The sequence below is a fragment of the Nuphar pumila genome, chromosome 2 (assembly GCF_984573655.1).
Source record: "Nuphar pumila chromosome 2, dmNupPumi1.hap1.1, whole genome shotgun sequence".
Classification (NCBI taxonomy): Eukaryota; Viridiplantae; Streptophyta; class Magnoliopsida; order Nymphaeales; family Nymphaeaceae; genus Nuphar; species Nuphar pumila.
Genome location: NC_143250.1, coordinates 6,599,085 through 6,626,354, shown reverse-complemented (window position 1 = coordinate 6,626,354; position 27,270 = coordinate 6,599,085). Strand labels below are relative to the sequence as shown.

Below are 27,270 nucleotides of genomic sequence, written 5' to 3'. Positions count from 1 at the left end.
AGCAAGTCCTGAGTCCTAACCAAACCCAACCTGTTGACACCGCTAATCAGGGTGACCTCTGACAGGTTACCGTCACAGTTCTGACCCACTGCTCTTCGGTTGCATAACTAGTAAGAATTATTCTCAAGGCATGTAATATGGAAGATGGCCTATTTATTTCTCCCATTTGCCAAGTTGGAGTCTCTCTACTTTACAACCATGCACATTTTTTCCTAGTTTACTCTAGATATTTTATCTGCTGCAAGACACGTCTTACAATTAGGAGCAGATCTAGTGTTCGGAGCATAACACCTTATAAAGTGTTCTGCCTAATCAAGGGAGCCACATAGTGGCTGCATGGTTTCTCAACAGGAAAAAAATTTCCTTTTCTTTTCTTTTTTCTTGATAAGGATGATGCTTGGTAACTCTTATGGGATTTGAACCAGAGATCCCTCGGTTATGATAGTGTGACTTAATAATCCAACTATCTCATTCGACCCCAAAAAGACGATGTCTCTTCCTTTGGTATCTTTGAGGCCGTCTGTCCCGTACCTGCTCTGGATGCTTAGAATCAAACCCAATGTGAACTTTTAAGAATCAGATAGTGACTGCCAAGTTGACTGGCAATGCTGCTTTCTTGCCTATATATTTTTGCATGCTATCTGAATGTAGACATTATGGCTGTTTAAAGACGGTCATTAAATGACCACAAGGGCTTTACTCATCGGGACGACTTGTGAATGTCACCAAGTTGGCGGGACATCACAAGTTTGAAACCCATGAGTGGCATCCCTTGCTGGAAGGTCGAAGTTGGGTGTACTCTCCGATAAGCAAGGGGGGACCTTAAGGGTTTTACCAACTGAAAGCCAGCCAAGCTACGCTTGGTGATGGGGTTTTCCCTTGGATTATCTAAAAAAAAATATGTGGTCATTAAATATTGATGCATGCATTAGCAATAGGAATGTGCAGAACATGGACTGGTTGAATCCATAGAGATATATATATATGTTAGATTATGCTAAACCAGTTGCTCTCTATCTAATGGTTTGTAAAGAGAATCAGAGACACAAAAAGCAAGAGATGAATTTACGTGGTTCAGTTAACTTTAACCTACGTCTATTGATGGAGTAAAATCAAATATATACAGTAGCTCTTATGAAAGGCAACGAAACAGAAAACAAACTATAGAAAGAACAAAAGAGATTTTCAATCACAAGACTCGTGTTTTCTTTCCTGAGAATGAAACGCTCCTTATTACCTTATTTTTCTTTGATATTTCAACATCATTCCTGTGTCTATGCTAATTGGTTAAACATTCATTTAAATGAGAATTTCTGGGCTGTTTGCATTGCTAACAACCTGCCTTTCCTTGCTATTCTTGCCTTGGTTGTTGCTGAACATTTAGCTTTCACTGCTGAGTTGCTTGCTGCCTTGTTTGTTTTCTGCCATTCTTGTCTTGGTTGCTAATCATAATCACATGTCTTTCTCTATGAACTGCCATTCTTGTCTTGGTCTTTCCTTGCTTTTGATTTTTATTCCTTGAATGCTGCTGTCAATTATTTCATTTATTTCGATTTTTTTTTCTCTTTGTTAATTCTTATCCTAACGCTTTTGCCTTTATCTCGGTCACCGTCTTTGTCTTGATTGCATCAAGTGGACCAATTTGGAGTCGAAAAAAAAGTCCAAATATTCATTAGGACTTATTTAAAAGCTGTAACATATGGATACGATATGAATACAGACATGACAGGAGTTCGAGATGGAATACATGACCTCTATGAAATTTATTCTCATGTAATTTTTTTATATAATGTACACCCTCTTGCCAAGGGTTCTGGGAGCTAGGCTGAAGGTCTCTACTTGCTTGGATTTCACGTCGTGTCTGTGTGAACACGTATCCGTATGTCATTGTGTTTCTTGATCATGTGGGACAGAAAATAACGTGTCCGTGTGACATAGATTGGAAGGGAGCTATGAAAAGTACTGTACATGGCCAGCCTGCAACTACTAATCAAGCCTTTAAGTTACATGGAGTTCCAACTCAATGGGATGGGGGACCTGTACCCAAGTTGATAAACAAGATGTAACTAATGAGTATCACAAGTTGCTCCACCAAGAAGGGGACCATTTCTCATTGCTATATTTCTTCTAATATTCTTTAGGCGAGGTTGTACTTACGGGTCGGGTTTGGTTTGGACGAAACCAGACTTGAACCATATTTTCAGGTTTGGTATAGGTCCGGACTCGAGTCTAATCGAATCCACTATAAGAAAAACCATACCCGGTCCCGATAAAAACTACATGAACCTAATCCGGACCATACCCGGTAAAATCATATTTTTATCATTTTTACATTAAAAATTGCGAGTCTTAATCGGAACTTGGGTCGGGTATAAAATTTCACAAACTATACCTGTGTCCATGTATTAAACGGACCTTCGGGTCTTAATCAGGTCTTTTTATTTATCATCATACCCGAACCCTATAGGGTTTGGTTCGGATCGGGTTCGGGTAAACCAAGCCCATTGACACCCCTACTTGTACTGGTGAAAAGAACTCAGTGGTTTTTGCTATAAATACAACAGTTCCCTCTCACCACACTCCCATAAGCCAACACTTCTCCATTACCCTTCATCCTTTCTCTTCTTCCCTGTCCACTGGTTTCTCTTGTTGAACCCTTTTTATCATTTTCTCATGTTCACAGCTTCAGGTTGAGGTTCTCTTTTGAGTGGTCACTCATTATATTGGAGAAAAGAATTAGAGATCACAGAGTTGCAGCAGAAATGGTTTGCTCTTTTGTAGTTTGAGACAGGCGATTTTGGTGGTGGTGTGGTTCAGAAATGGACAGTTTCAGCTTTGGGCTTGCCTGGAAAATACTAAAGAGAATCACCTTCGCAGCACTGACCTTTGTGTTTTCTCTAGGTAAGCAGCATGTTTTATGCTTGAAGTTGTCTTGAAATTCTGTCACAATGACACGGGCACGACCTGACATTCCATGAGTACGACGCGCAAATTCATTTTTTTTTCTTTGGAAAAAAGGACATGAGGATATGAATTTTTTTAAAAATTCTTAGTCAATAAAAAACTAAATTTTGATATTGTAATACATGAGAAGGTACACTTTTAGTGAAATATTATTGAAAGCTATCAAAATTTGTTAAAAATGTCAAAATAATATCCATACTTGTCAGTGTCCTTGTCGTCGAGTCCGAGTGTGTTCTGTCGTGTCTCCGAGAGCATGCCACTAAAAAAAGTATACGAGTTAAATGTTGAACGTGTCATTGCGTGTCATGTCCACACGTTATGTCACAACATATCCAATGGGTCACCGCCATGGTGATTACCCATGCGGTCGGTTGGGTCCTATGTCACGCTAAAGGGTTAGGATCGAATCTCGTTGGTGCATGGGGGCTGTCGTTGCACGTAAGCCTTGGGTGATCCGAAATTTTATCTTTCAAAAAGGCAGGGCCCACTAAATTACCCGGTTCTGGGTGAGGGGTTTCCTTGATCATAAGAAGAAGAAAAAAAAACATATACAATGGGTCACTACCTATAACTAGGGGTGGGCAACGGGCCGGGCAGCCTGATGAGCCGATCCAGCCCGCCATGGGCCAGGTTTGAGCTAAAGTTAGGCTCAGGGCTACTGGACCAGCTTGTGAGCATGTTATTTATTAATTTTTAATAATATAAAAAATAAAAAATTAATTATTTCATAGTATAACTTGGTAACTATTACTATTTACCTAATTAGTTACATTAATTTTATGAAAACGAAAAAAATAATTAATTGGGTGCATAAAAAGTTAGGAACTTGTTAATTATTAGTATTTGTAAATGGATTTGGGCGGGTCCACATTGACCATACGCTGCTCTTCAAACCCGATCCCATTAATAAAGCTGGCCGGCGGGCTGAGCTCTAGACGGGCCCGGGCCTGGCCCGACGCTCGACTTATGTTGGACTCTCTATTCCAGTCTGAAAAAAAATGCCTTCTTTCTGTGTGAAAAAAGTGTGATTAAGAGAGAGAGAGAGAAAGTGGACACAGTTCTTGTGCATCTAGCACGCTGGATCGCTAGAGTTGGAAGCAGTTAAAACCTACAGTACAAAAATCTCCTAGTGCACATTTGGAAGAGAAAAAAAAAGTTGTAGAAAAAGTGATATAAAATAGGGAAAATCCGTGCAATTTTTTTTACCCTTCCAAACAAGAGAGATTTATTCGCTGAGAGAGTTTTTCTAAAAAGTACATTTTTTGATAAAAAAATATTTCTTCATAAGAGGGGTGAAAGAATGCTTCCTACCAAGAGAAAAATTATTTTTACTCTTCACCACCCATCTCACCACCACCTGCCACCTTCCTTCTCTCTCATTTTTTCAATTTTTTTTTCTCATGTTACACAAACAAGCTAAAAACTTTCTTGGAGAACTCATCAAAAACTCTCAGGCAAAACTTTATTTCATATGCGAGTTTTTCTCTCTTCCGTGCCCCAAAGACTAAATGTCCCATTTAATTTGCAAGCTACCCTGAACAAGCATTGTAAATGTATGCAGTTGGTGCAATCGTAGGGTTGGTGGTGGGGGCACTGCACGGCCAAACTGTAGAAACTGGATTCGCTCAAGGGGCAAGGATTGGAGCTTTCAATGGTGTCATTGCATCTATAGAGATACTCGATTCAACAATTGCTGGTGGGCCACTCTCCTTGGTTAGTAATCCTCTTGCTCATAAAGCCCTATGCCTTTTCAATTTGTTTCATCTCTTTTTTGAAATTATAAAAAGAAATCATCGATTTCGGGTTGGATCATGGGCAGCCCACAATCAGGTTCATCTCTGGCATCAAGAATCCATGTTGCTGTAAAGATCAGAATTGGATCTAATTACTACGGCCCAGATCCATATTGGGGATTGATTATGTAAGGCCAACAATCCATGAACATGGGCTACCACAGGTTGGATTCGACCCAAGCCGGCCTTTCGGGGTATGACCCACATACCCCAACTGGAACCCTGATCCAGATACTCTTTATACAACCATTTTGATCAGATCAGCCTATATGGGCTGTGTAAATATGCAACCTGAGAGGCTTAATTTTAAATGATGATTATATTGCTCATCTTATGATGGTTGAGTTTGATTGTATTATGATTATTCTAAATGATGCAGATGGCCATCTTTAGTAGCTTGGTCAGTGGAAAGAATTTGCAAGACTGGATCAGACTGGCAATCCTTACTGCGTATGGGCGGCAGGTGAGTTGTCTTTTTTTTTTTTTAAATGACGAGGAACCCTGGCCGAGAACCCAGGTCAGGTAATGCTGCCCCCTCCTACGGGGTAAGGAGTTTTATGCATGTAAGAATGTGTCATGTCATGCCACAAATTTATAAAGATGGCAGTGGACAAGGTCTCCACACCCGCCCCGCCCGTCTCAAAATCCTGTCCGCCATCTCTGCACGGGTTTTGATTTTAACCTCCATCTCTGTTTCATGCCCTCCATCCTCAGCCCAAACCCAGCCAGGCGGAGTGGGGCCCCATTTTTCCTCAGTCCATTGTCATAAGGATTGAGGACGGGGTGAGACGGGGATCGGGATGGGATGGGGCAGGGCAAGAGAAAACGTAAGTCCATCCCCGCCTTCATCCCTGCACGGGTATTGATGTTAACCTCTATCCCCGCCTCCATTTCTGTTTCATATCTTCCATCCCTCGTCTAAACAGGGTGAGGCAGGGTAGGGCCCCCTTTTAGCCATATCCATACCATACGAGAGAACACAGGCACAGAGCCGTACCTGTGTTTTATGGGGCCTGAGGCGGAGGGAAAAAATGGGCCCCTATTAATAGTAGGAGTTCGGGGGCAGTGCCTCCGAATTTTTTTTAAAGAATCAAAATAACAATAAAATTTGCATTCACATTAAACAAATATAATATTCTAAATATTTATATTATATTAAATAAAAATGTATAAAATATTTATATAAACTACCTAAACAATGGGCCCCTAAATTTTTTTTGGGCCCAGGGGCCCTGAGGCCCAAGCCTCATTGGCCTCTTTAGAGGTCCGGCTCTGCACAGGCAAACCTCTCTAGTTGAAATATGCACGACTTGGTGATCCCAATGATAATCAACAAAAGACAAAATGTGTGAAATAAAAAAAAATGTCATTCATACGTCAGCCAACCTATGAGCAAATTTACATCTCAAATCTTATTTTCCAAATGTATAATTACATGTAGGCCACAAGGAAGCCTTCTCTTTAGTTTTGCATAACAGGGATGAAAATAACTTTTAAAAGATATTTTATATCCTTTAGAAAGTAATAACACCTGATCCATATCCCATTCATCTTCTTGGTATTGAAGAGAAACCCCATACCTAACACACAATTTGGCTAAATCCTCCAAGACAATGAACTGTCTCCAACAAGGATCACAAGAAGATGAAACCTTTTGTCTTACTCATGCATTTTATGTTATTCTTGATTCTTCACATATGCCATTTTGCATTCTCTAGATCTTGTCAATATGTTTATATATGCTCCATCAATTTCAAATAAATGACTTCTTATTCATGCATTATTGATTGCCCATTTTGTATCTCTTAATTCTTTAATAAATATTTCTTCTTATTAATGTTATGCTCTTTTCTTTAAAAAAATAAAGAAAAGATGGTATTTATCAGTTCACTAAAAACTTCTTTTTAAAGTTCTGTCTCTTCTATTTGCTCCTTTCACATAATCTTTTGCTTTCTAAAAACTTGATGAGTGCTTTGTAAAGTGCTTTTGTTCTACAACTCAAACAAAACAAACGAAGGATGACAGCTCAATGCAGCCCTCAACGGACAAGCAATGCAACATTTTCATTAAAGAAAACTATTTTTAGTGAACACAATAATCAGTAAAACTTGCAATTTTCAGAAGAAAAATGATATCAATGAATGAACCACCACAGAAATAAAAATAATTTGAATGACAAAGTTCAAATGAATAAAATAAAAATAATTTCCAATGAAGGACAAAATTAGTAGTTATTCCCATTCAAAATAGTAAAAGAAAAAACCAAAAAAATATTACATAATAGCCCCCCCAAAGCCAAGAACCAAAAGCGCGTAGCATATGGAAATAAAACAGAAACAAGGATCGAGATGATTTTAGAACAGAAAACACAAAATCAATAAACACAGTTCAATCAAGCAATAACCAAATAAAGCATGATACACTGAATGTAAGAGATGAAACAGAAAACACTAAATCATTATGGATTCTTCTTGAAACAAAGAACACATCATTTCTGACATCAGAATTAATCCAGCCAGCAAGAAAACCAAACAAACTCCAATTATCCCAGGATCCCTGGGATCACCAAAAAAACATTGAATGGAGATGGATTTGGAAATTGGAAGGGCTGGGGCGAGCAGTCGCCAGTCTACCACCTTTGGGTCGGGCACCAGTGCCTACCCTGACCGGTCAAGGTGGGTACTGCCTGCGTTTTCTGTGGGTCAGGGTGGCTAGTTCATACCCCTTTGGGGGGGTTCTGTGGGTCAGGGTGGGTACGTGCCCACCTTCCCCTTAATGTGGCTCGGCCTTGCATCTACTCTAGCCTGTCTATACTAAGACTTATTTTCCTGAATTGTTTAGGCTAGTTTGGTGGACACGACCTATGATGAGCTTGTCAGCTTATCCCACATGAACAGCACAAAGGGGATGTCTTCAGATTCTATTATGAAGTTGCCAGAATTCGTTGTCAGTAGGAAGGAAAAGATGAGAAGTGGGGAAGACAGGTCACCTTGCACTATTTGTTTACAGGTTAGTCTCTTGAAATTCATTTGACTAATTACTAAGAATCTGAAGTCCACAAGGGCCCCAAGGACCTGGCTAGGTAGGTTGGCTCTTCTTTCTGTCTTTTCTTATGTTTGCGGTAAAAACTTGGGTAGGGTCCAGGTTTGATATAAAATTTCACAAACTATACCCGGGTCCATGTATTAATCGGGCCTTGGTGTCCGAACTCGGATCTTAATCTGGTCTTATTGTTTATCACCATAGCTGGACCCTATAAGGTTTGGTCCGGGTAAACCTGGCCCGTTGACACCCTTAATGCTCTTGGGTTATCATGCCAAATATGACCATGCTAGCAAGAACCTATAAATTAGCATAGGAGGTCCCACTTTTGGAACTTATCCAATCCAATGGTCTTGATTTTCAGTTTTAGCTGATTGATGACACAGACTGAGGGCTGCAATTCATTGTGGTTTTGAGGCGCGTACCGAGGATGATGCCAGGTCTGGATCCAACCCTAGAATAATCCTGGGCACAGATCTCAAAATCACAACAGTATTTTTCTTTGTTCTGCCTAAGGTTGCTAAATATACATTGAAAAACTACAATGCCTTGAATCACTTTTTTCGGCATAGAAAGCAAGGGTAAGGCAGACCCCTACCAGTTATACAAGGATTCGAACTTGCAACATCCCAACACAAGGTGACGTGGACTAACTGCTCCTGCCACACAAGCGGAGGCCCCCGTTGGTAATGGCTTGAATCACATTGGTTCAACAAATTAAGTATCCATTTGGTATAGGAAGGAAAACCCTATTTGAGATAACAGTATAAGAACTTAACCTGTCTCATATCTTGAGCTCCTACCTTCATAATTATGAGTTTTCTTTTCCGTTTTGAGCAGGAACTAAATGAAGGGGACACTGCCAGGAGTTTGCCTGAATGCAGGCATCATTTTCACTCGAATTGTATCGATAGATGGCTAACAATTGACGCTTCTTGCCCCATATGTAGACAAGATATTAGATGAAACCTTTCCATCACACAACAATCTAGGATCTCCCTCCTAGCTGATACAAATGTTGACAGTCTCTGTTTGGAGAGGTGGATGACTGGCTTCTCTACATATTTCAATGATGTGCATAGTATAGTGGTATGAAGGGGACTACTTGGAAGGAAGTCAAGTGGGAGGATGCATAGTGTGCACATCAAGTGGAGCAATATAGTCCATGGACTTGAAGGGTAGTTGATCTCCCATGTTGAATCATTGTATTGAGGTCCATGGTTGATGGGGGTGAGCAAGGGGCTTTTATGATTGTAGTTCAATCATTTTGTATTTTAAGTAAATTTTGAAAGAACAGTAGTTGGGGGGAATATGAATGAGTCTTTCTAGTGGAACCTAAGCCTGAGTGGAGATGTATATGTAAGATTTCTTGATTAATGAACCAAAAAGAGCCCATGTCTAGGCCTCAGGTTGATTAAAAGATAAAAGGATTCATTTTGCTCTTTCTGTTCCTTTTTTTTTTTAACTTTCAAGAGAAAGTTTCAAGCCTGCAAATGGTCGGATAACTGATCAGAGTCAAATGTTATTTCACATAATAGCCGCAAGATATCACAATATTTTTTTGCATACCAACCACTTCCTATGAACATTTTTTTTATGATTTTACCTTTTGCTGAAACATCACTTTAACCAAACTCCACTTTTTTCAACCAAAGTGAAATTCACCTATGTATTGAAATAGGGAAACACAGTTTAAACTAATGAATCTCAATTATGAGACTTTTTTTTACAATTACTTTTCTTTCACTCCATTCCTGTTATCCCATCACCACCATGACCATCATTGTCATCACCACCAACTAACACTATTTTCATCACCACCTTACCATTGCCATTATCATCATTACCATTACTACCACCAATACCATGTCATTACCATTACCAATGTCATCATCATCATCATCATCACCATCACCATCACCATCACCATCACCGTTGTAATGCCTCAAAAATTTTAACCCAAAAGATACATGATTTTTTTTAAATCACTAGCATAAACCTTTTTAACTTTTGGTTCAAATCATAAGCGGGTTACATATCGATCAAACATAATAGTATTGAATTTTAATACAAAGAATATTTCTTATTCATAAAAAATCAATTTCTATAAATATAGTATTGCAAACACATAATAAATAATAATGTGTTCTTAAAACAATAATAACGAGTATTCAAAATCTAGTTTTCGGGAAAGAAAAATGGTTGGTGCTTTGACACTGCCTCAACTTTCTGCTATTGCACTAGTATGTACTATTCATTACTGAAATTTTCTAGGAGTCAATATCAATAATCCCTGTAGAAAGACAATGGATAAACATACATGAAACAATATTTTTTTCGTGCATGTATAATAAATAAATAATCATCAAGGAATAAACATATTACCAAATAATTATAACACACAGTTTTAAATCATATGCATGACTTACCAGTGCAAGCAAAGTGTCCATCATAGGCATGGGTAACTTATAATTATTTTATTTACATTTTTTCTTAGATGATGCATGCCATGTTATACAATGCACTTATGTTTCTCCTACACAATATTTTATGAGTTCAACACAAACAATACACAGATTAGTGGCATGACCAAGGGGTATATTTAATCAACTTGTCTTTTATTACCCTAGCCTTGCACATCTTCTCTAGCCTTGGGTGATGAGCGATCCTTTCAAGAAACCCCAACAATCTCAACCTGATATATAAGAATTTATTTTCAGGTGAAACATTCTTACTACCACCCTGTGACATCGGTGATAGTTATCCCTTATCTCCGTGGCTAGAGAAGCAATTTTTCATACTTAACAAAATTCTACATAGCCTAGTATATCACTCACTCTCTCAATGTAAACTACAAGATAATTATAAGCATAACTTATTATTTAGTTAATTCTCTTGACATCTATGCATGCTTAAACATTAATTAACCACTTACCAGATCAATGACCCCCATAGGTCACAGGCACATATGATTTTAAATTAACCCATTATAAGGTTATCAGTCATTTATTTAGGACACTAACACATATCAGTTCAGTTGACCATACACAAAGTCATTAGCCATCAACTTGTGCTCGAACATACATATTTTTACCACATTATCCATATGCATGTCACACATACCACCTTATCACACCTAAGCATAATCAAACAATATTCATTAGCATATCATTCATCCACATATTTTCTTAACATGCATTGCACATTTTTAATATCATATGAGGCATATTTTCAATTTCATGCATTGCATATTCTAATATCATGCACACACATCATAGTTTTACTCTTATGTTTGCATACCCATGCATCTTGGCACGAAATGGGTCTCTCATTGGACCACTGAGTAATTACCATCGAAATCATAGCAAGAATGAGTATCACAGTCTGTTCTCAAGGTGATTCACTTGAATCCTAAGCTTAACATCCCTTCTCCAAACTCAAAACAACAATAAATCACTTTTTGTTACCCAAGAGTCGACACTTTTGGGAGCAAGAGTCAACTCTCTAGGTACAAAAGTCAACTCTTTGCAGTAGGGGTCAACTGTCACTCAACAATTGTTGACTCTCTAAACTCAAGGGTCGACTCTATGATATCAGGGGTCAACTCTTCCAGTCAATGGTCGATCCTCAGTCCTTCCCAATAGCTTGTGAACATCAAGGGTCAACTCCTGCTTAGTAGGGGTCAACTTTTATGCTCTTTGGCCCTTGGTACCTTTGCCAACACTGCATTATGAGCAACCAAACCACATGTGATAAAATTACATATTTAAATACACATCAAAATCATATTTAAGCAATGAATACAAGCACTAATCAATTTCATAAATCACGATTCATAAATGAGAATGCAAATCAATTTATATAAAAATGCTATTCCATTCATGCATCGACAAAATGCAAGTTTGTCTAAGTTTTAAAGACAACACATGATTTTGAATATATATATATATATATATATATATATATATATATATATATAACCACAAATCAGTACACAGAATAGTTATTATTTTTGAAAAACACAGAATAGGTTTGGAAAAATGATTCATAGATAATTTTATGGCATAATCGCATCACAAATCAGATTTATAAAAAAGAATGGCAAGTTGAGTTTTCTATAAAACAATAATGGTGAACATCATGCTTGCATCAAAACAAAACACAGATCTTCATGCTAAATAAAAACACAGAACTATCTTAAGCAAAATGAAGAACAGTCCGTTTAGAGAAGACACAAAATAATTACAATTCAATTTAAAACAATCACATATGATTAAATACTAAACATATATGGACCTGTTTAAAGTATACATATATAGACCGATTTATGACTAAACAGACCTATATATTATACTTAACAAAACAATGAATATCAGTCTTTATAAAAATGCATATTAGACCTTTAATAAAAATGCCAAAATCTATTTTTTTTCTTTTCTTTATATTATCATACATAAACACAAAAAGATCCATAACAAGAAAATTCTATCGTTCATATAGCCTAAACCTATGCACGTATGTTAAGCCAAAGTAAGCTACCTCAAGAAATTGGTTTAGAGAAAGATCTTGAAGAAGATGTGAGATTTGATGTAGCTTCACTACCACGTCTTCAAGTTCTTGGTTGCAGCTTCAATTGTAGCAACCAACAACAAAGCAATTCCTATTAGGGCATGAATAGGAGAGGAAGAGGGAGTCAACTAGGTAGGAAGAGGGAGATAAAGAGAGCGAGTTAGAAAAATGTGAGGGGGGTTTATGAAAGGTGTAAGTAGGGGTTTAGGAGAAAAACATAAGAAAGGAGGATTTAATGAGAGAGAGAGAGAGAGACGTGAGAGGAATTATGAGAAAACGTGGGAGGGGGTAAAAATAGACACATGAGAGGGGCTTTAAGTAGCCCTCCTCTTCCTAAATCAAAAGGGACTCTTTCCATTCTTTTCTTAAATGCATTCTAAAACCTTTAAATACAACTTAAAACTTTAATTCCATTTTATAAATCTATTTTACTCATTTTAAATTCTCATTATATATACATATTTATATTTATATATATATATTTCATATGAAATTAATTAAATCTGGTATTGAATTATAGATCTAGATGGATCTAAATAATTATTCGGATCCAATTATCTATAATTGGATCTCCAAATGCATTGAATAAAATTTGCATTAGATCCATTACTAAAGTATCTGGATCTAAACAAAAACCACTTTCTCAGTTAAGGATCAAAATAAAATTTTATTTTTAACTCCATCCTAATAAATAAATCAACATGCATGAATAAAATCTATTCTTTAGAGAGTTTAATAGGTTAATTTATGACAAGTTGCCAAAAAAAAAATCATAGATGTTACAACCACCATCACCATTGCTATTACCATCGCCATCATCACCATTGCTACCACCTTTATCCACCATCACCATCATTCCTTATTGGTTGGCTTAGTCTTCAGTCCAACCTTGCTTGACAAGACATTTTTGCCTATATAATCAGGCATCGTAGAGAGACCCTTGTATTGAGTTGTCATCGTGCACAGTCAACCATCTTTGTCTTTGTCTTTTACAAATACCTCTTTAAAAATATATTGCTAGATCCAATATTTCGTTGTTTGCAAATATGTTTTTTTGCCTATATATATTACATATGTCATCAACAATGAACGTTGTTCTATGTCTATCGTCAAGATCTCCTTACACCACATTGCATCTGTCATTAAGAGCTGACTGACCCATGCGGTGTCGTCAATTGCATTTGCTAATGACAATGTAGGTTTGTCATCTACAACATCTGTCGTTAACATCGTTCGTCAACTTTAAAGAGTGTGTCAATTGAAAAAACCACCCAGGTCTTATCTTTAATCTATTTCTAAACAGAGAAAGGAATATTCATAAGCCTAAACCACTTGACTAATTAATTTCACTCCTAATGTCACTTGGACCAATCACATTGAGCTACCTAGCAAGCCAACCAATGGGAGCGTTCTATGCCAACCTCGGATGGATTTAAAAATACAGATCGTGAACTCCTGAAAAGCATATTCAAATCCACCAGAAAAACTATAAATAGGAGGATACCCCTATTCCAGCATATGGAGTTTAAGTCCTCGGTGCATCCTTTACCAAAATCCAAAATTCTTGTATAACTAGTCCTTGCTAACCTACCTAACTTAGTTGAGTCTACCTAGCCTAATTTAGGACTCAGATCTTTTATCTTACCTTTCTTTTTAAGCCCACTCCTTTTTAAAGTTAAAGTGTTATCCAGGCTTTTCGTACTCTGTCAACAACATAGAAAAGGCTACCTTCAGTATATTTTATCATTTATTTCATTCACTTAATAAGTTTAGAATTTTTTAACCTTAATGTATTATGTTTTTTTTTTCCAACCTAGGGGGCTTAGTTTATTAAAATTGTCTTTTCTAAAATCTGTGTACGATGTAGGGGTGGCAATCGTGTCGGGTTGGCGGGTCGACCCGAAGGCTTGGCGGGTCAGCATACCTCAAACCGAACCCGACCCGTTTATTAAACGGTTCGGCTGTGGCAAACACGAACCCGATCCATTTAATAAACGGGTAACCCGACATGACCCGCCAACCCATTTAATAAATGGGCTGGGTCGGGTAAACGGGTTCTCAGGTTCGCGGGTCAGGTTGGTGGGTCAGGTTGGCGGGTCGACGGGTTGGCGGGTTGGCAGACGGGTTGGCGGGTTGACCCACCCGCCTAACCCGTTTATTAAACGGGTCATCTGGGTTGGCGGGTTGGCATACCCCCAACCCGAACCCGACCTGTTTAATAAATGGGTTACACGGGTCGACCCGTTTATTAAACGGGTTGGCTTAAGCCCAACCCGAACCCGCCTAAGAGGCCGGTTGGCGGGTCGTGTCAGGTTTTGCCACCCCTAGTACGATGTATATGTACTCTCAAACCAAAGACCCACAAACCAAGATTTTGAGGTCCGCAGTTGATCCTACGACCTTGCGGAACAGACCCCACAACTCTTATATTAGGATTCAGATCCCTAACCCCTTTTTAAAATTATTCTCATAAAAACCATTCTTTTTGTTTTCAGAATTTTGGAATCCACAGTAGGTGGAATGATAAGGATGGGCATGGGCTATAGACGATGTCGTCTTGTTACGAGGTACAAGGCTGCCTTCAATCACGTGGTTGCCAAAGAAGATCCTTTGGGAGAAGAGGATACTCTTTGGATTCTCCCTTTTTTGGATGGTTGGTGCCGTAAGAGAGAGTTAAAATTGAATGTTACTTGGAAAACATGGGGTTTTAATTAGCAAGTTGGTAAGTTGGCACACTATGCGGGAAGAGCATAGAGTGTACGACACACCTCTTCGCTGAATGCAGCTGGTCTAGAGAGCTGCATGTCAAGTTTTGTAGGATCGCATCACCAGACCAGCCATGTAGCTCTCATGATTTGTTTTTGTCGCATCGACGCAGTGGTGGGGATGACTATGAATGGAGGCGCTGGATTCTGATCACTTGGAGACAGATTTAGATGCAGCGCAACGAAGTCATTTTTGAGGGAATTGTCCCTAATTTGCAGGTAATTCAGAACAAAAAGGGAATTTAAGGAATCCTCCGTGACAACGATGAAAACGTAGATCATTGCGCCTTGCACTGGGCGAGGCATGCTGTTTTGACAGGGAAACTCAGAAGGCTTATTGCCTTTCATACATGCCTTGTATCATAAGTACATCAGCTTTGCCTCTTACTTATTTAAGATGCTCACATGACCAATGCTAATGAGACCGATTCTGATAGTATATCTGCCTTGGTTAACCTGCCCACCAAGCAATTTTATGACAATCAAAACCAGGGGGCTGGTGGTCGAGGAAGAAACCAATGTGGCAGATCTCGAGGAACATTTGAGGTCAGAACAATAACAATCAAGAAGAATGTAACCCAAGAGTAGTGTGTCAAATGTGCGAGAAACATGGAAATAATAATAGGCAGTGCTATAATCTTTCAAATTTTGCTCAAGGAAAGTTTCCTTCACCTCAAGCCTTGCTCCACATGCTTCTGATGTTCCTATCGGAGATAACAACTGGTATCTAGATTCGAGGGCCACATATCATATGATCAACGATTTGAACAATTTGTCTATTTACTCAAAGTATCAAGGTGAAGATGCAGTGAAAATCAGGGATGAATTATTTTTGTTTATAAAACATGTTGGTTCCTCTATTTTTAATCATAGGTTGTCTTAAATGTTATATTGTATTTGCCTTCAATTACAGAAACTCTCTTGCCAGTTCAGAAGTTTTTCAAAGATAACAATGTCATATATGAATTTCACCCAAGCTGTTGCTATATGAAGGATTATTACATGGAAGGTGCTTTTGCAAGGGAAAAGTAGTAATGGGCTTTACAAGCTTGATTTTCATTTGAATAAGGCAATTCATGTTGGTAAATCAGTGGCACAGATGCATGGGCCACCTTCTTAGTATACAGTTTTGCAACATATAAATACTTATGGTTTACCTTTTGAAAATTTTATTGGTACTGATGTTTGTAAAGCATGCTAGAGGGACAAGAGTCGCATCTTGCCCTTCTGTTCTTTGATTAATTCAGTTAAAGGACCTCTAGACAGTTTATTTTGTTGTGTGGGTCCCAGATCCTGTTTTGTGTTCTGATGGATATAAGTTTAATTATGTTATTTTTATTAATGCCTTTTCAAAGTATGTCTATGTATCTGATTAAGCACAAGTTTGACATGCTAGAAGTTTTTCAAAAATTCAAGACCCAAGTTGAGAGTGTTACAGGTCAAAAAATTAAGTTTTTTCTCATTGATTGGAGTGGAGAATATCAAGCTTTCACTAAATTTCTTAATGTGAGTGGTATTGGTCATTGCATCCCGTGCTCACACACATGAGCAAAACCGTGTTGCAGAGTGCAAGCACCATCATATTGTTGACTTTGGTTTATCAATGTCTTAGGGTTCTTGAAAAATATTGGTCATTGCTTTCTCTACTACTGCCTATCTGATTAACTGAACTCCTTAAAAAATTCTCAAGGGTAAAACTCTTTTGGAGATGCTTTTTAATATTCAACCTGACTGCAATTTTTTAAGAAATTTCGGATGTGCATGCTTTCCCTCTTTTCATATATATGTCATAAAATCATGAACTTTTCACACACCTCAAACAAGAGGCAAATACAAACCCACACAATGGGGCAAAAACACAAGTGCACTCGCCACTTATGGGCTTAAAGAATTGAACACAATATAAAAAGTATTGTCTTTATTGAGGATCAAATGCACACAAAATACATTGCATTACAAGGGGTCTAAGCCCCATATTTATAGGTACAAAGGGGAGTTAGAGGCTCCCCAATATTGCTGTTATATTTGTTAAGGGCAGAAATGCCCTTGATAATATAACATATTACAACTTAAAATAAAAAATAAAAAAGGGCCCCTATTGGGTGACACCTATTACAAAAATTACATAGGTCAAAAAGATAAAAATACCCTTATAGGGTAATACATATTACAAACATCTCATATATATATATATATATATATATATATATATATATATATATATATATATATATATATATATATATATATATATATATATATATACACACACACACACACACACACATGTCACATTCTAATAATCCCCCCCCCCCCTTCAAACTCACAGAATGACAACCGAGAGTTTGCCAAGAAGAAAGTAGAATATGAGAGATGATAGCACCTTAGTGAAGAAGTCCGCCAGTTGATATTCAGATGATATGTATGGTAAAGTGATGGTTTTCTTTAGAAATGCTTCATGGACACAATAACAATCTATTTCGATATGCTTCGTTCACTCGTGAAATGTATAATTGTTTGCAATATAGACGACGCTCTTGTTATCACAACATAATTTTGAGGGTGCAAATATGAAAACTCTCAAGTCTTCAAGTAACTATCACAACTACATTAATTCATAAGTCGCAGTGGGCATTATTCGACTTCTGTGGAAGACACAAACACCTATTGTTTTTGCATATCTAAGATATCAAGGAATCACCTACAAAAATACAAAAATCAATGGTTGAATGACGATCATTTACATCTCTTCCACAATCAGAGTCAGTATGTGCAAAAACATCTAATGGGAATAAAGATAAAAAAACCCATGATTGATAGTGTTTTTAACATATCTAACTATTCTCATTACAACACTGATATGTACTATAGTGGAAGAATGCTGAAATTGACTAGTAGTATGAATAACATGACTAATAGAAAGGTAAGTTAAGGTGCCAATCATTTGGCGATATGGAGTTAGATCTTTCAGAGGTTCTTCATCATCTTTTTTCTTTTTTGCATTGATGACCTCTGGTGTGTCCACTCTCTTTTCATCCGTAAGACCTGACCTTTCGATTATCTTGGCTATATATTTAGTTTGAGATAAAAAAATTCCCTCATAGTGAGTAATTAACTTCTATCCCAAGAACATATCGAATAAAGTCAAGATCTGTCATATCAAAATATTTTTTAAGAACATACTTGATATGACTAACTCCCTATTTATCATCTCCTATGATAATTATATCATCCACATATAAGAGCAAAATAACTATACCTATATCAGAGGACTTAATAAACATGACAATATCAATATAATAATATCTAAATCTTAGTTGAATCATTACACCACTAAAGCGATCATAACAAGCTTTAAGTGCTTGTTTTAAATCATACAAAGCTTTTCGTAATCGAAGAACTTTTCTATGTGCCAAACCTAATCCGGGTGAAGGTTCCATATAGACTTTTTCATTTAGGGTTTCGTTTAAAAAGACATTTTTAACATTTATTTGAAAGATAGACTATTTTCTAATAGATGTTATTACGACGAGAGTTTGAATTGTGGTCATCCTGGCTATTGGGGTAAAGGTTTCTTCATAATCTATTCCATATTCTTGACTATACCCTTTGGCTACTAACCTAGCTTTGTACATTTTTAGTGTTCCATCACTTTTGGTTTTAATTTTCTAGACTCATCTACACCCTATGATTTTTTTCCTATAAATAATTATTTAATCTCTTAAGTTTTGGCCTTTCTAAGGCTTTTAATTCATTATTCTTGACTTCAATTCATTCATGATGTTTTTTGGCTTCATTATAGGAAGAAGGTTCTGCGTATGAATGTATGGCTATAAGACACACTATGTAGTGGGGTTCAAAGGATTTATAGAATACAAATCTACTAGGTGCTTGAGATATCTTTATAGATTTCCTAATACTAGATTGATCTATGTCTTGACTTTGGATATACCTTTCTAATGCACATTGTGGTTGGCTTTGTGTACGTTGAGAATATATTTTGAAGTTCATTGTGAGATTCAACAATATGTATTTCTCCTTCATAATCATCATAAGTGTTACTATTGATATTCTCATGCATAAATATCATTACTTTCATTTATATCAACATTATCAATATTACCATTATTATGCTCATTCATTAGATCAAACAAAAATGATTACTTAAATTGTTTCGTAGACTCAATTTTTCCAAAACCCTTTTCCTTTTCAACTCTCAAATAACATCAAATGTTTTTTTTACATGAAGTGGTTATGGCATGGACATAGTGGATTGCCATTGAGCTTCAACATTGATACTAGTGTTTTTTTTTGTTATAGTTGTGCAGCATAATGGATTTTGGATCATTATATAGGACTATTGGCTCTATTTGTATGTTTTATCACAAATATTGGGTTATTAGTTTTTTGCATTGTTGACATACTTTCTCACATATACTGGGTTGTACATGCTATAGTCTATCTTCTTTGTTGTGTGGGTATGAGATTCTCATGATTAATGTTTTCTTAGATTGTATGGGATTTATGGTGGCATCTTTTAAAATAGTTTAGAGATGGACATGTTCTCATCCTCCTGTTGTGCCCGTCAAGAGCGAGGGTGGGAATGGATGACTAAGAGTGGGATAAGTTTCTTGTCATATGTATCTTGATTGATAATGCCTTTTTTTATCATGTATCTTATTATTGGGTTGTTTTTCAGGTATGTAAGCAGTGACTTTGGTAATCACCCGCTTTCACATCTTATGGGCTCAATATTTGGCATGCACAACAGAGAAAACATTGAGGTTTTGTAGATCATACCTCTTGTCTTTCATTATAGTTGATTATCTTTCTAGAGTTCACGAGCCCTTCCATTGGTTCCTTTTCATATAATGAATTTGGGTAGGCATGGGTTTCAGGTTTTCTATTATGCGCTAAGCCAGAATGATGGTACTGAGAGGCAATGTATCCAGTCTGAAACTGAGCACTTTGTTGATGTATCTTCCATGTCTTCAGATTAGGGGTGGCAATCGGGTCAGGTTAACGGGTTGGCAGGTCAGAATACCTTAACACAAACACAACTCGTTTATTAAATGGGTCGGATGTGGCAAACACGAACACGACCCATTTGTTAAACGGGTAACCTGACACGGTTAACCCGTTTAATAAACGTGTCGGGTCGACACTACACGATTACACGACACGGCGACCCGTTTATTAAACGGGTCGACCCGATAACATAGACACGATAACCGACCCGAGTAACCTGTCTAACCCGAATAACACAATTAGAAACAAAACAAATACATATTATACTTTTTTTCTGCAAATCTCAAAATGGAATTGTACTACCAACATTAACATAAAACTTCAACATAAAGTCATAAACATAAAGACAACATCAACATAATTGTCTTACAAGTTACAACCATACTACAAACATATCCACCAAGTTGTCTTACAATCATCAAGATAAACATAAATAATTAAACTTCCATGTCACAATAACAATTAAACATTAATCATCAGATACATTGTGTCAACAATCAACATTAAGATCAAATCATCAATTGTTTCAATCCTCCAAAGATCATGACCCTACACAAAAAAATTAAAAGAGTAAGTTAAATTATTAAGATACAACATATGAAACAAAAAAAAAACATAAGTATCAAGATTTTTACAAGTACCTTGAAAAAGTGATAGAACCTTGGGGATATAAGATTTGGTATACATGAATAAATAGGAATAGGAATGGAATAGGGATTGTTATTAGTTGTGAGTTTATAGATAATGTAGTTGAGGTCCGTAGGAAAGGTAATAGGATTTTACTTATTAAATTAGTATTAGGTAGGGATATTATTAATATTATTAGTGTTTATGCACCTCAAGTAGGTTTAAATGATTCCATTAAGCGTCAATTTTGGGAAGATTTAGATGGAGTAGTACAAGGGATATCTTATGGAGAAAAGCTTTTCATCGATGGTGACCTTAATGGACATGTAGGCATTAGTAGGGATGGATTTCAGAGTATCCATGGAGGCTATGGTATAGGAGAAAGAAACGAAAGTGGAGAAAGGATTTTAGATTTGGGTTTGTCCTATGATATAATCTTAGCCAACTCTTGGTTTAGGAAGATGGAGTCTCACCTAGTAACATTTAAAAGTGGGGTTAATACGAGTTAGACAGATTTTTTCCTACTTAGAAAGAGAGATAGGGGTTGTTGCATCGATTGTAAGGTTATATCGGGAGAAAGTGTAGCTACACAACATAGAGTCTTAATTTTAGATCTTAGATTTAGAAAATGCCGCAAAAATGATAGACATAGGATAGATCCTAGAATTAAGTGGGGGGCACTGAAAGGAGCTAAACAAGGAATGTTTATAGAGTAGGTAGTTAAGGAAGTTGATTAGTGTCTCAAGGAGGATTCAGAATTGTTGAGAATAAGTGGTTTTAAGTAAAGTAATTTTATAGTAAGATGCTTTTTGCAATTTTACGTTTATAATGGGGCTTTCTTGTAATTATGTTTTAAGCCTCTCTCTATTTAACATATAGAGAGGCCCTAATAACATTACGATGCTCTCGATTTTCTGTGCAGCTCTCTCTCTCTCTCTCTCTCTCTCTCTCTCTCTCTCTCTCTTCTCGTCTCCCTCTAGGGCTCGGTCCATCTTCTACATGGTATCAGAGCTTGGCCGATCGTGGGAGCGTGATCGACTGTGACGTGGGTGCGTGATCGAGTGAGATCAAAGCATAGTCGATCGTGGAGGCTTTCTTGAGCGTGATCAAACCTCGATCCAATGTGTAGTTTTTCTAATCAGGTCAGCGATTTAAATTATTTTTTTTAAGATCTGATGACAGATCTGGGCATGCTGCTGGTCGTGGATGCCTGCTGTGGATTTTGTATCGTTGGTAGTTCCTGCCGTGATTCTGGTAACTACCTACGCTGGGAGTTTGATTGCTGTTGGGCGTGTGCTTGCTGTTGGTGATTCTACATATAGTTGGGGCCTTGTTGTTTTTTCTTTCGTGAAGATCTTGATATCGTGGATGATTGTTGTTGGGAGTTTTCCTGCTGTTGGTGGTTCTACATATGGTTGGGGCCCTATATTTTTTTTAATTTGCGTGAGATCTTGATATCGTGGACATCGGTACAGTGTGCACTGACCCACGTCAGTTTCTGTGGGTTACTATCTTTGCCTTCTAACCTGCTGAGAATGTTTAAAAGAAATCAGTGCTTCTATCTCAGCCGTGATACCCTGATTTTTGGGTCCTGAGTTTTTTTTTCGTGGTGTCATGTCATGACTTCCTTTTTTTTGTTTTGGAAACAGCACTCCAACACGTAGTGGTGTTATGAAACAGGTGCTACATATGCAGAAGTTCTGTTAGTCGTGATTCACTGATGTGCTGAAATTTTGTTTTCTGTTTGTGGGTTGCTGCTCACTACTGTCGTGGGGTTTGTTTTGTTTTGTTCGTGTGGGAACAGTTGCTGATTGTATTATCAGTTGGTGTGTGAGTGTAACACACGGTTATCCCTGTTTCTGATTGGAGGCTGTCTATTTGTTTTGAAATTAGAAGTATGGCTGAAACTTCGAAATGTGATTCAAAATTGGAAAATATTGGAGAATATAAGGCATTTGCCAATCCATTTTCGTACGGCTCGTCTGTTAGGTTGAATGAGACTAACTATGCCAGGTGGTCCAGAACATTTATGATGTCGGTATCTGGACATCGTCGAAAACATATCTTGTTGGAAGTGGAACCCACTGAAAAGGTGGGAAAATATGTTACCTGGGATGAAGATAATGACATAGTTATGTCATGGATTATGAATAGTGTCGAACCCCATATTGCAGATGGTTTAATTTACTATAATACAGCTAAACAGATGTGGGACAATCTCCGAGATACATACTCACAAGAGACTAATGTGAGTCGTATCCTACAAGTCGAACAAGAAATATATAATTTACAGCAGGGAGATCAAACCTTGACCCAGTACTATGCCTCTGTAAAAGCTGCGTTTGAAAGACTTAATGCTCACAGACCCCTCTGTTGTTCGAAACAAAAGGATCATCAAGAACAAACTATGGTTGCCAGGTTTCTTACAGGTTTATCTTCAGATTTCTCTGTTGCCAAAGTCCAAATGCTGACTGGTTCGGATGTACCTACTCTTGCTGAGGCATATAATCGTCTGAGCAGACTTGCGATATCTCTTCCACATTCTCAGCCTGTGACTCAGTCATCTACCTTGGTTGTTGCATCTGGTTATGGATGTGGAAATCTTCAGAACATCAGAGGACGAGGTCGTGGACGAGGTATGGGCGGCAGAGGAAAGCTTCAATGTACATTCTGTGGAAAATCTGGACATTTAGAAGATCGTTGCTGGGATAAGCATGGCCGACCAACCTCCTCTTCATCAAAGTCATATGCTCCTAAAGCACATGTTACTACTCTCGAGGCAACAAAGGCACAGGAAAATATCTCTGCAAGTGACAGTAGTATCACCCTCAGTCGTGTTGAGTACGATGAGCTGATAGCTCTTCGTCCTTTGAGTTCTACCTCTCCTATAGCTGGTGTTTCCTATTCAACCGGAAATCTTCTTCATCCGACTGACAGTAAGTGGATTATTGATTCTGGTGCATCCAGACATTTGTGTGGAAATTCACTTGTCTTTTCAGAACTAAAGGGTATTAAGGCTCAGCTTGGAGTCTCATTAGCCGATGGGAGCACCTCCCCGGTTGTTGGTCAGGGAAATATTTCTATATCCTCCTCATTACAGTTGAAAAATGCTCTTCATGCTCCAAAATTTCCTCAAAGTTTACTTTCTGTTAGCTGCCTTGTAAAAGAACAAAACTGTAGAGTAATATTTGATCCAATGGGTTGTCATTTTCAGGATTTGCTGACGGGGAAGAAGATTGGTGGAGGCTATGAAGAAAATGGAATTTACTACCTACATCATCCAATGGGTACTGTTCATGCTGCAGTGGAACATTCATTCAGTCCTGCTCAGTGGCATCGTCGTCTTGGTCATCCTTCATTGTCAAAGCTCCGTTTGGTCTTTCCTCAGATTTCTTCCACCACATCCTTCCAGTGTGAAGCATGTCAGCTAGGCAAGCATCATCGAAGTTCGTTTCCTTCGAGTCAGAGTCAGTCTAGTAATAAAGTCTTTGAACTTCTTCATGCAGATGTATGGGGTCCTAGTAAGATTCCTACTAGGACTCAGTGTCGATACTATTTAGTTATTGTTGATGATTTCTCTAAGTTGTCATGAGTGTTTTTAATAAAGGAACGATCTGAAGTTCCCAGTATTATCAAATCTTTAATTCTTGAAATAAAAACTCAGTTTGAATCTAGTGTCAAGATTGTTCGCACTGATAATGCTCTTGAGTTTAAATCACACAATTTGTTACAGTTTTACCAAGATAATGGCATCCAACCACAAACTTCTTGTGCCTATTCATCTCAATAGAATGGGGTGGCTGAGCGAAAACATCGTCACCTACTTGATGTTGCCAGGACCATTATGATTCAATCCAATGTTCCTGCGTTATACTGGGGAGATGCAATTACAACTGCTTGCTATCTGATCAACCGCATGCCTTCCTCTTCTGTGGGTGATCAAATTCCAATTCATATCCTAAAACCCAATACCCCCCTCTTCTCCCTCTCGCCCAAAGTATTTGGATGTGTTTGTTTTGTACACAAACTTGGTCCTGACCGTGATAAATTAGTTGCTCAAGCTACAAAATGCATATTTATCGGTTATCCCAAAAATCAAAAGGGATATCGATGTTATGATCCTACTTCTCGCCGAGAGTATGTCAGTGCGGATGTATCTTTCTTGGAATCCACTCCATATTACTCTAGTACCGGTTCCCCGCTGCAGGTTGATCACGTTGAATCTTGTCCATTACCTATACCTCCTTTTCCTTTGGAATCCGTGCCCTCATTCCCGAACCACACTTCATCCTCTTCCTGATTTCATAATCCTCCATTGGTATATGTGCGTAGAGTTCCACCACAAGCGCCTCCATCTTCTTCTTCCCTTGAGGTACGTTCTACTGACAATAGTGATCTTCATGATGATAACAGGCCGATTGCTCTACGAAAGGGGATACGACAATGTACATTATATCCCATTTCTCAGTTTGTCTCCGAAGCTAGAATTGGAAATCAGATGAAATCTTTTATTTCAGCTTTATCTGCTGAATCTATTCCTTTGAACTATCAGTAGGCAGAGCTTGATTCTCGATGGAAGCTGGCTATGCAAGAAGAAATGGATGCCTTACTATCTCAGCATACATGGGATCTAGTTGATTCCCCAGCGGATGCTGACATTGTTGGATGTAAATGGGTATATACTATCAAATACAAATCGGATGGTTCACATGAAAGGTACAAGGCCAGATTAGTAGCCAAAGGGTATACTCAGACATATGGTATTGATTTCTTTGACCTTTTCTCCCGTTGCACGGATGGGTACCATTCGTCTTGTTCTCTCAGTAGCTGTTCAGCATGGTTGGAGCTTGTCCCAATTAGATGTGAAAAATGCATTTCTATATGGGGACTTATCTGAGACTGTCTACATGCAACAACCTCCAGGATTCGAGGTTGAGGGGGAGTGTCAGAAGGTGTGTAGATTGAAAAAGGCGATTTATGGCTTGAAACAAAGTCCCCGTGCATGGTTTCAAAAATTGTTTGAAGTGATGTCACGTTTTGGCTTTAATAGGTCAGCAGCGGATCATACACTATTTATAAAGAAAACTAGCTCTGGCATAGTTGTTATGGTGGTATATGTGGATGACATCATTCTTACAGGCGATGATGTGAAAGCTATTGAAGCCACAAAGGCTCATCTTCAAAAACACTTTGTTACAAAAGATCTTGGTTCACTCAGGTATTTTCTGGGTATAGAAGTTGCCAGGAGCCGTGAAGGGATGGTTTTGTCTCAACGGAAGTATGTTCTTGACTTATTAAAGGAAACAAGAATGTTGGGAGCTAAACCAGCAAATATTCCCATGGACCATAAAGTTCAGTTGTTTGAAGAAGGGTCAAAACCGGTTGATAGCAAAAGTTATCGCTCCCTAGTAGAGAAGCTACTGTATGTAACTGTGACCAGGCTAGATATTGCTTTAGCAGTAAGCAAAGTTAGCCAGTTTATGGACAAACCAACTGAGGTACACTGGAATGCAGCTATTATGATTCTCAGATATCTAAAATCTTTCCCTGGAAAGGGGTTATTGTTCAGGAAAGGTGGACCTCTAGAGATAGTGGCCTATTCTGATGCTGACTATGCAGGATCTGTAGTGGATAGAAAATCTACCACAGGATTTTGTGTGTTCTCGGGAGACAACTTGATCTCTTGGAGAAGTAAGAAACAAAATGTGGTTTCTAGGTCGAGTGCAGAATCAAAATATCGGGCTATGGCCCAAACAGCTGCTGAATTGATGTGGGTTCGTACTGTTCTTCTTGATCTTCAGGTGAAGGTTTCCTCTCCCATGACCATGATGTGCGATAACAAAGCTGCAACATATATAGCGAACAATCCTGTATTTCATGAGAGAACAAAGCACATTGAAGTTGATTGTCACTATGTAAGGGATATGGTTCAAGCTGGTCATATCACTACCAAGTATCTAAAGTCGGAAGACCAAGTTGCAGATATGTTCACAAAACCTCTTGCCAGACCAAATTTCTCAAAATGTTGTGACAAGCTGAGCATGATTGATATCTATGCTCCAGCTTGAGGGGGAGTGTTGAGAATAAGTGGTTTTAAGTAAAGTAATTTTATAGTAAGATGTTTTTTGCAATTTTACGTTTATAATGGGGCTTTCTTGTAATTATGTTTTAAGCCTCTCTCTATTTAACATAGAGAGAGGCCCTAATAACATTACGATGCTCTCGATTTTCTGTGCAGCTTTCTCTCTCTCTCTCTCTCTCTCTCTCTCCCTCTTTCTCTCTCTCTCTCTTCTCGTCTCCCTCTAGGGCTCGGTCCATCTTCTACAAGAATCAATGTGGAATAAGATAGTGGGTTGCATGAGAAAGGTGGCTAAGGAGGTATTGGGTGAGTCTAAAGGCGGTGCACCGCTAGGCAAGGATACATCATGGTGGAACGAGGATGTCAAATTAGCTATTAAGGTTAAAAGAGAGTGTTATAAAAA

General features: G+C 37.9%; 1 protein-coding gene across 1 annotated transcript; it reads left to right on the top strand.

The window, feature by feature from the left end:
- The first annotated feature begins 2,585 nt into the window (after positions 1 to 2,585).
- On the top strand, positions 2,586 to 9,226 carry LOC149844602 (NEP1-interacting protein 1-like). The gene is made up of 5 exons (XM_089994931.1): positions 2,586 to 2,901; positions 4,526 to 4,677; positions 5,137 to 5,220; positions 7,599 to 7,766; positions 8,640 to 9,226. Exons 1-5 carry the CDS (start codon positions 2,820 to 2,822, stop codon positions 8,763 to 8,765), a joined length of 612 nt encoding a protein of 203 aa, XP_089851057.1. The 5' UTR covers positions 2,586 to 2,819; the 3' UTR covers positions 8,766 to 9,226.
- Positions 9,227 to 27,270: the final 18,044 nt, after the last annotated feature.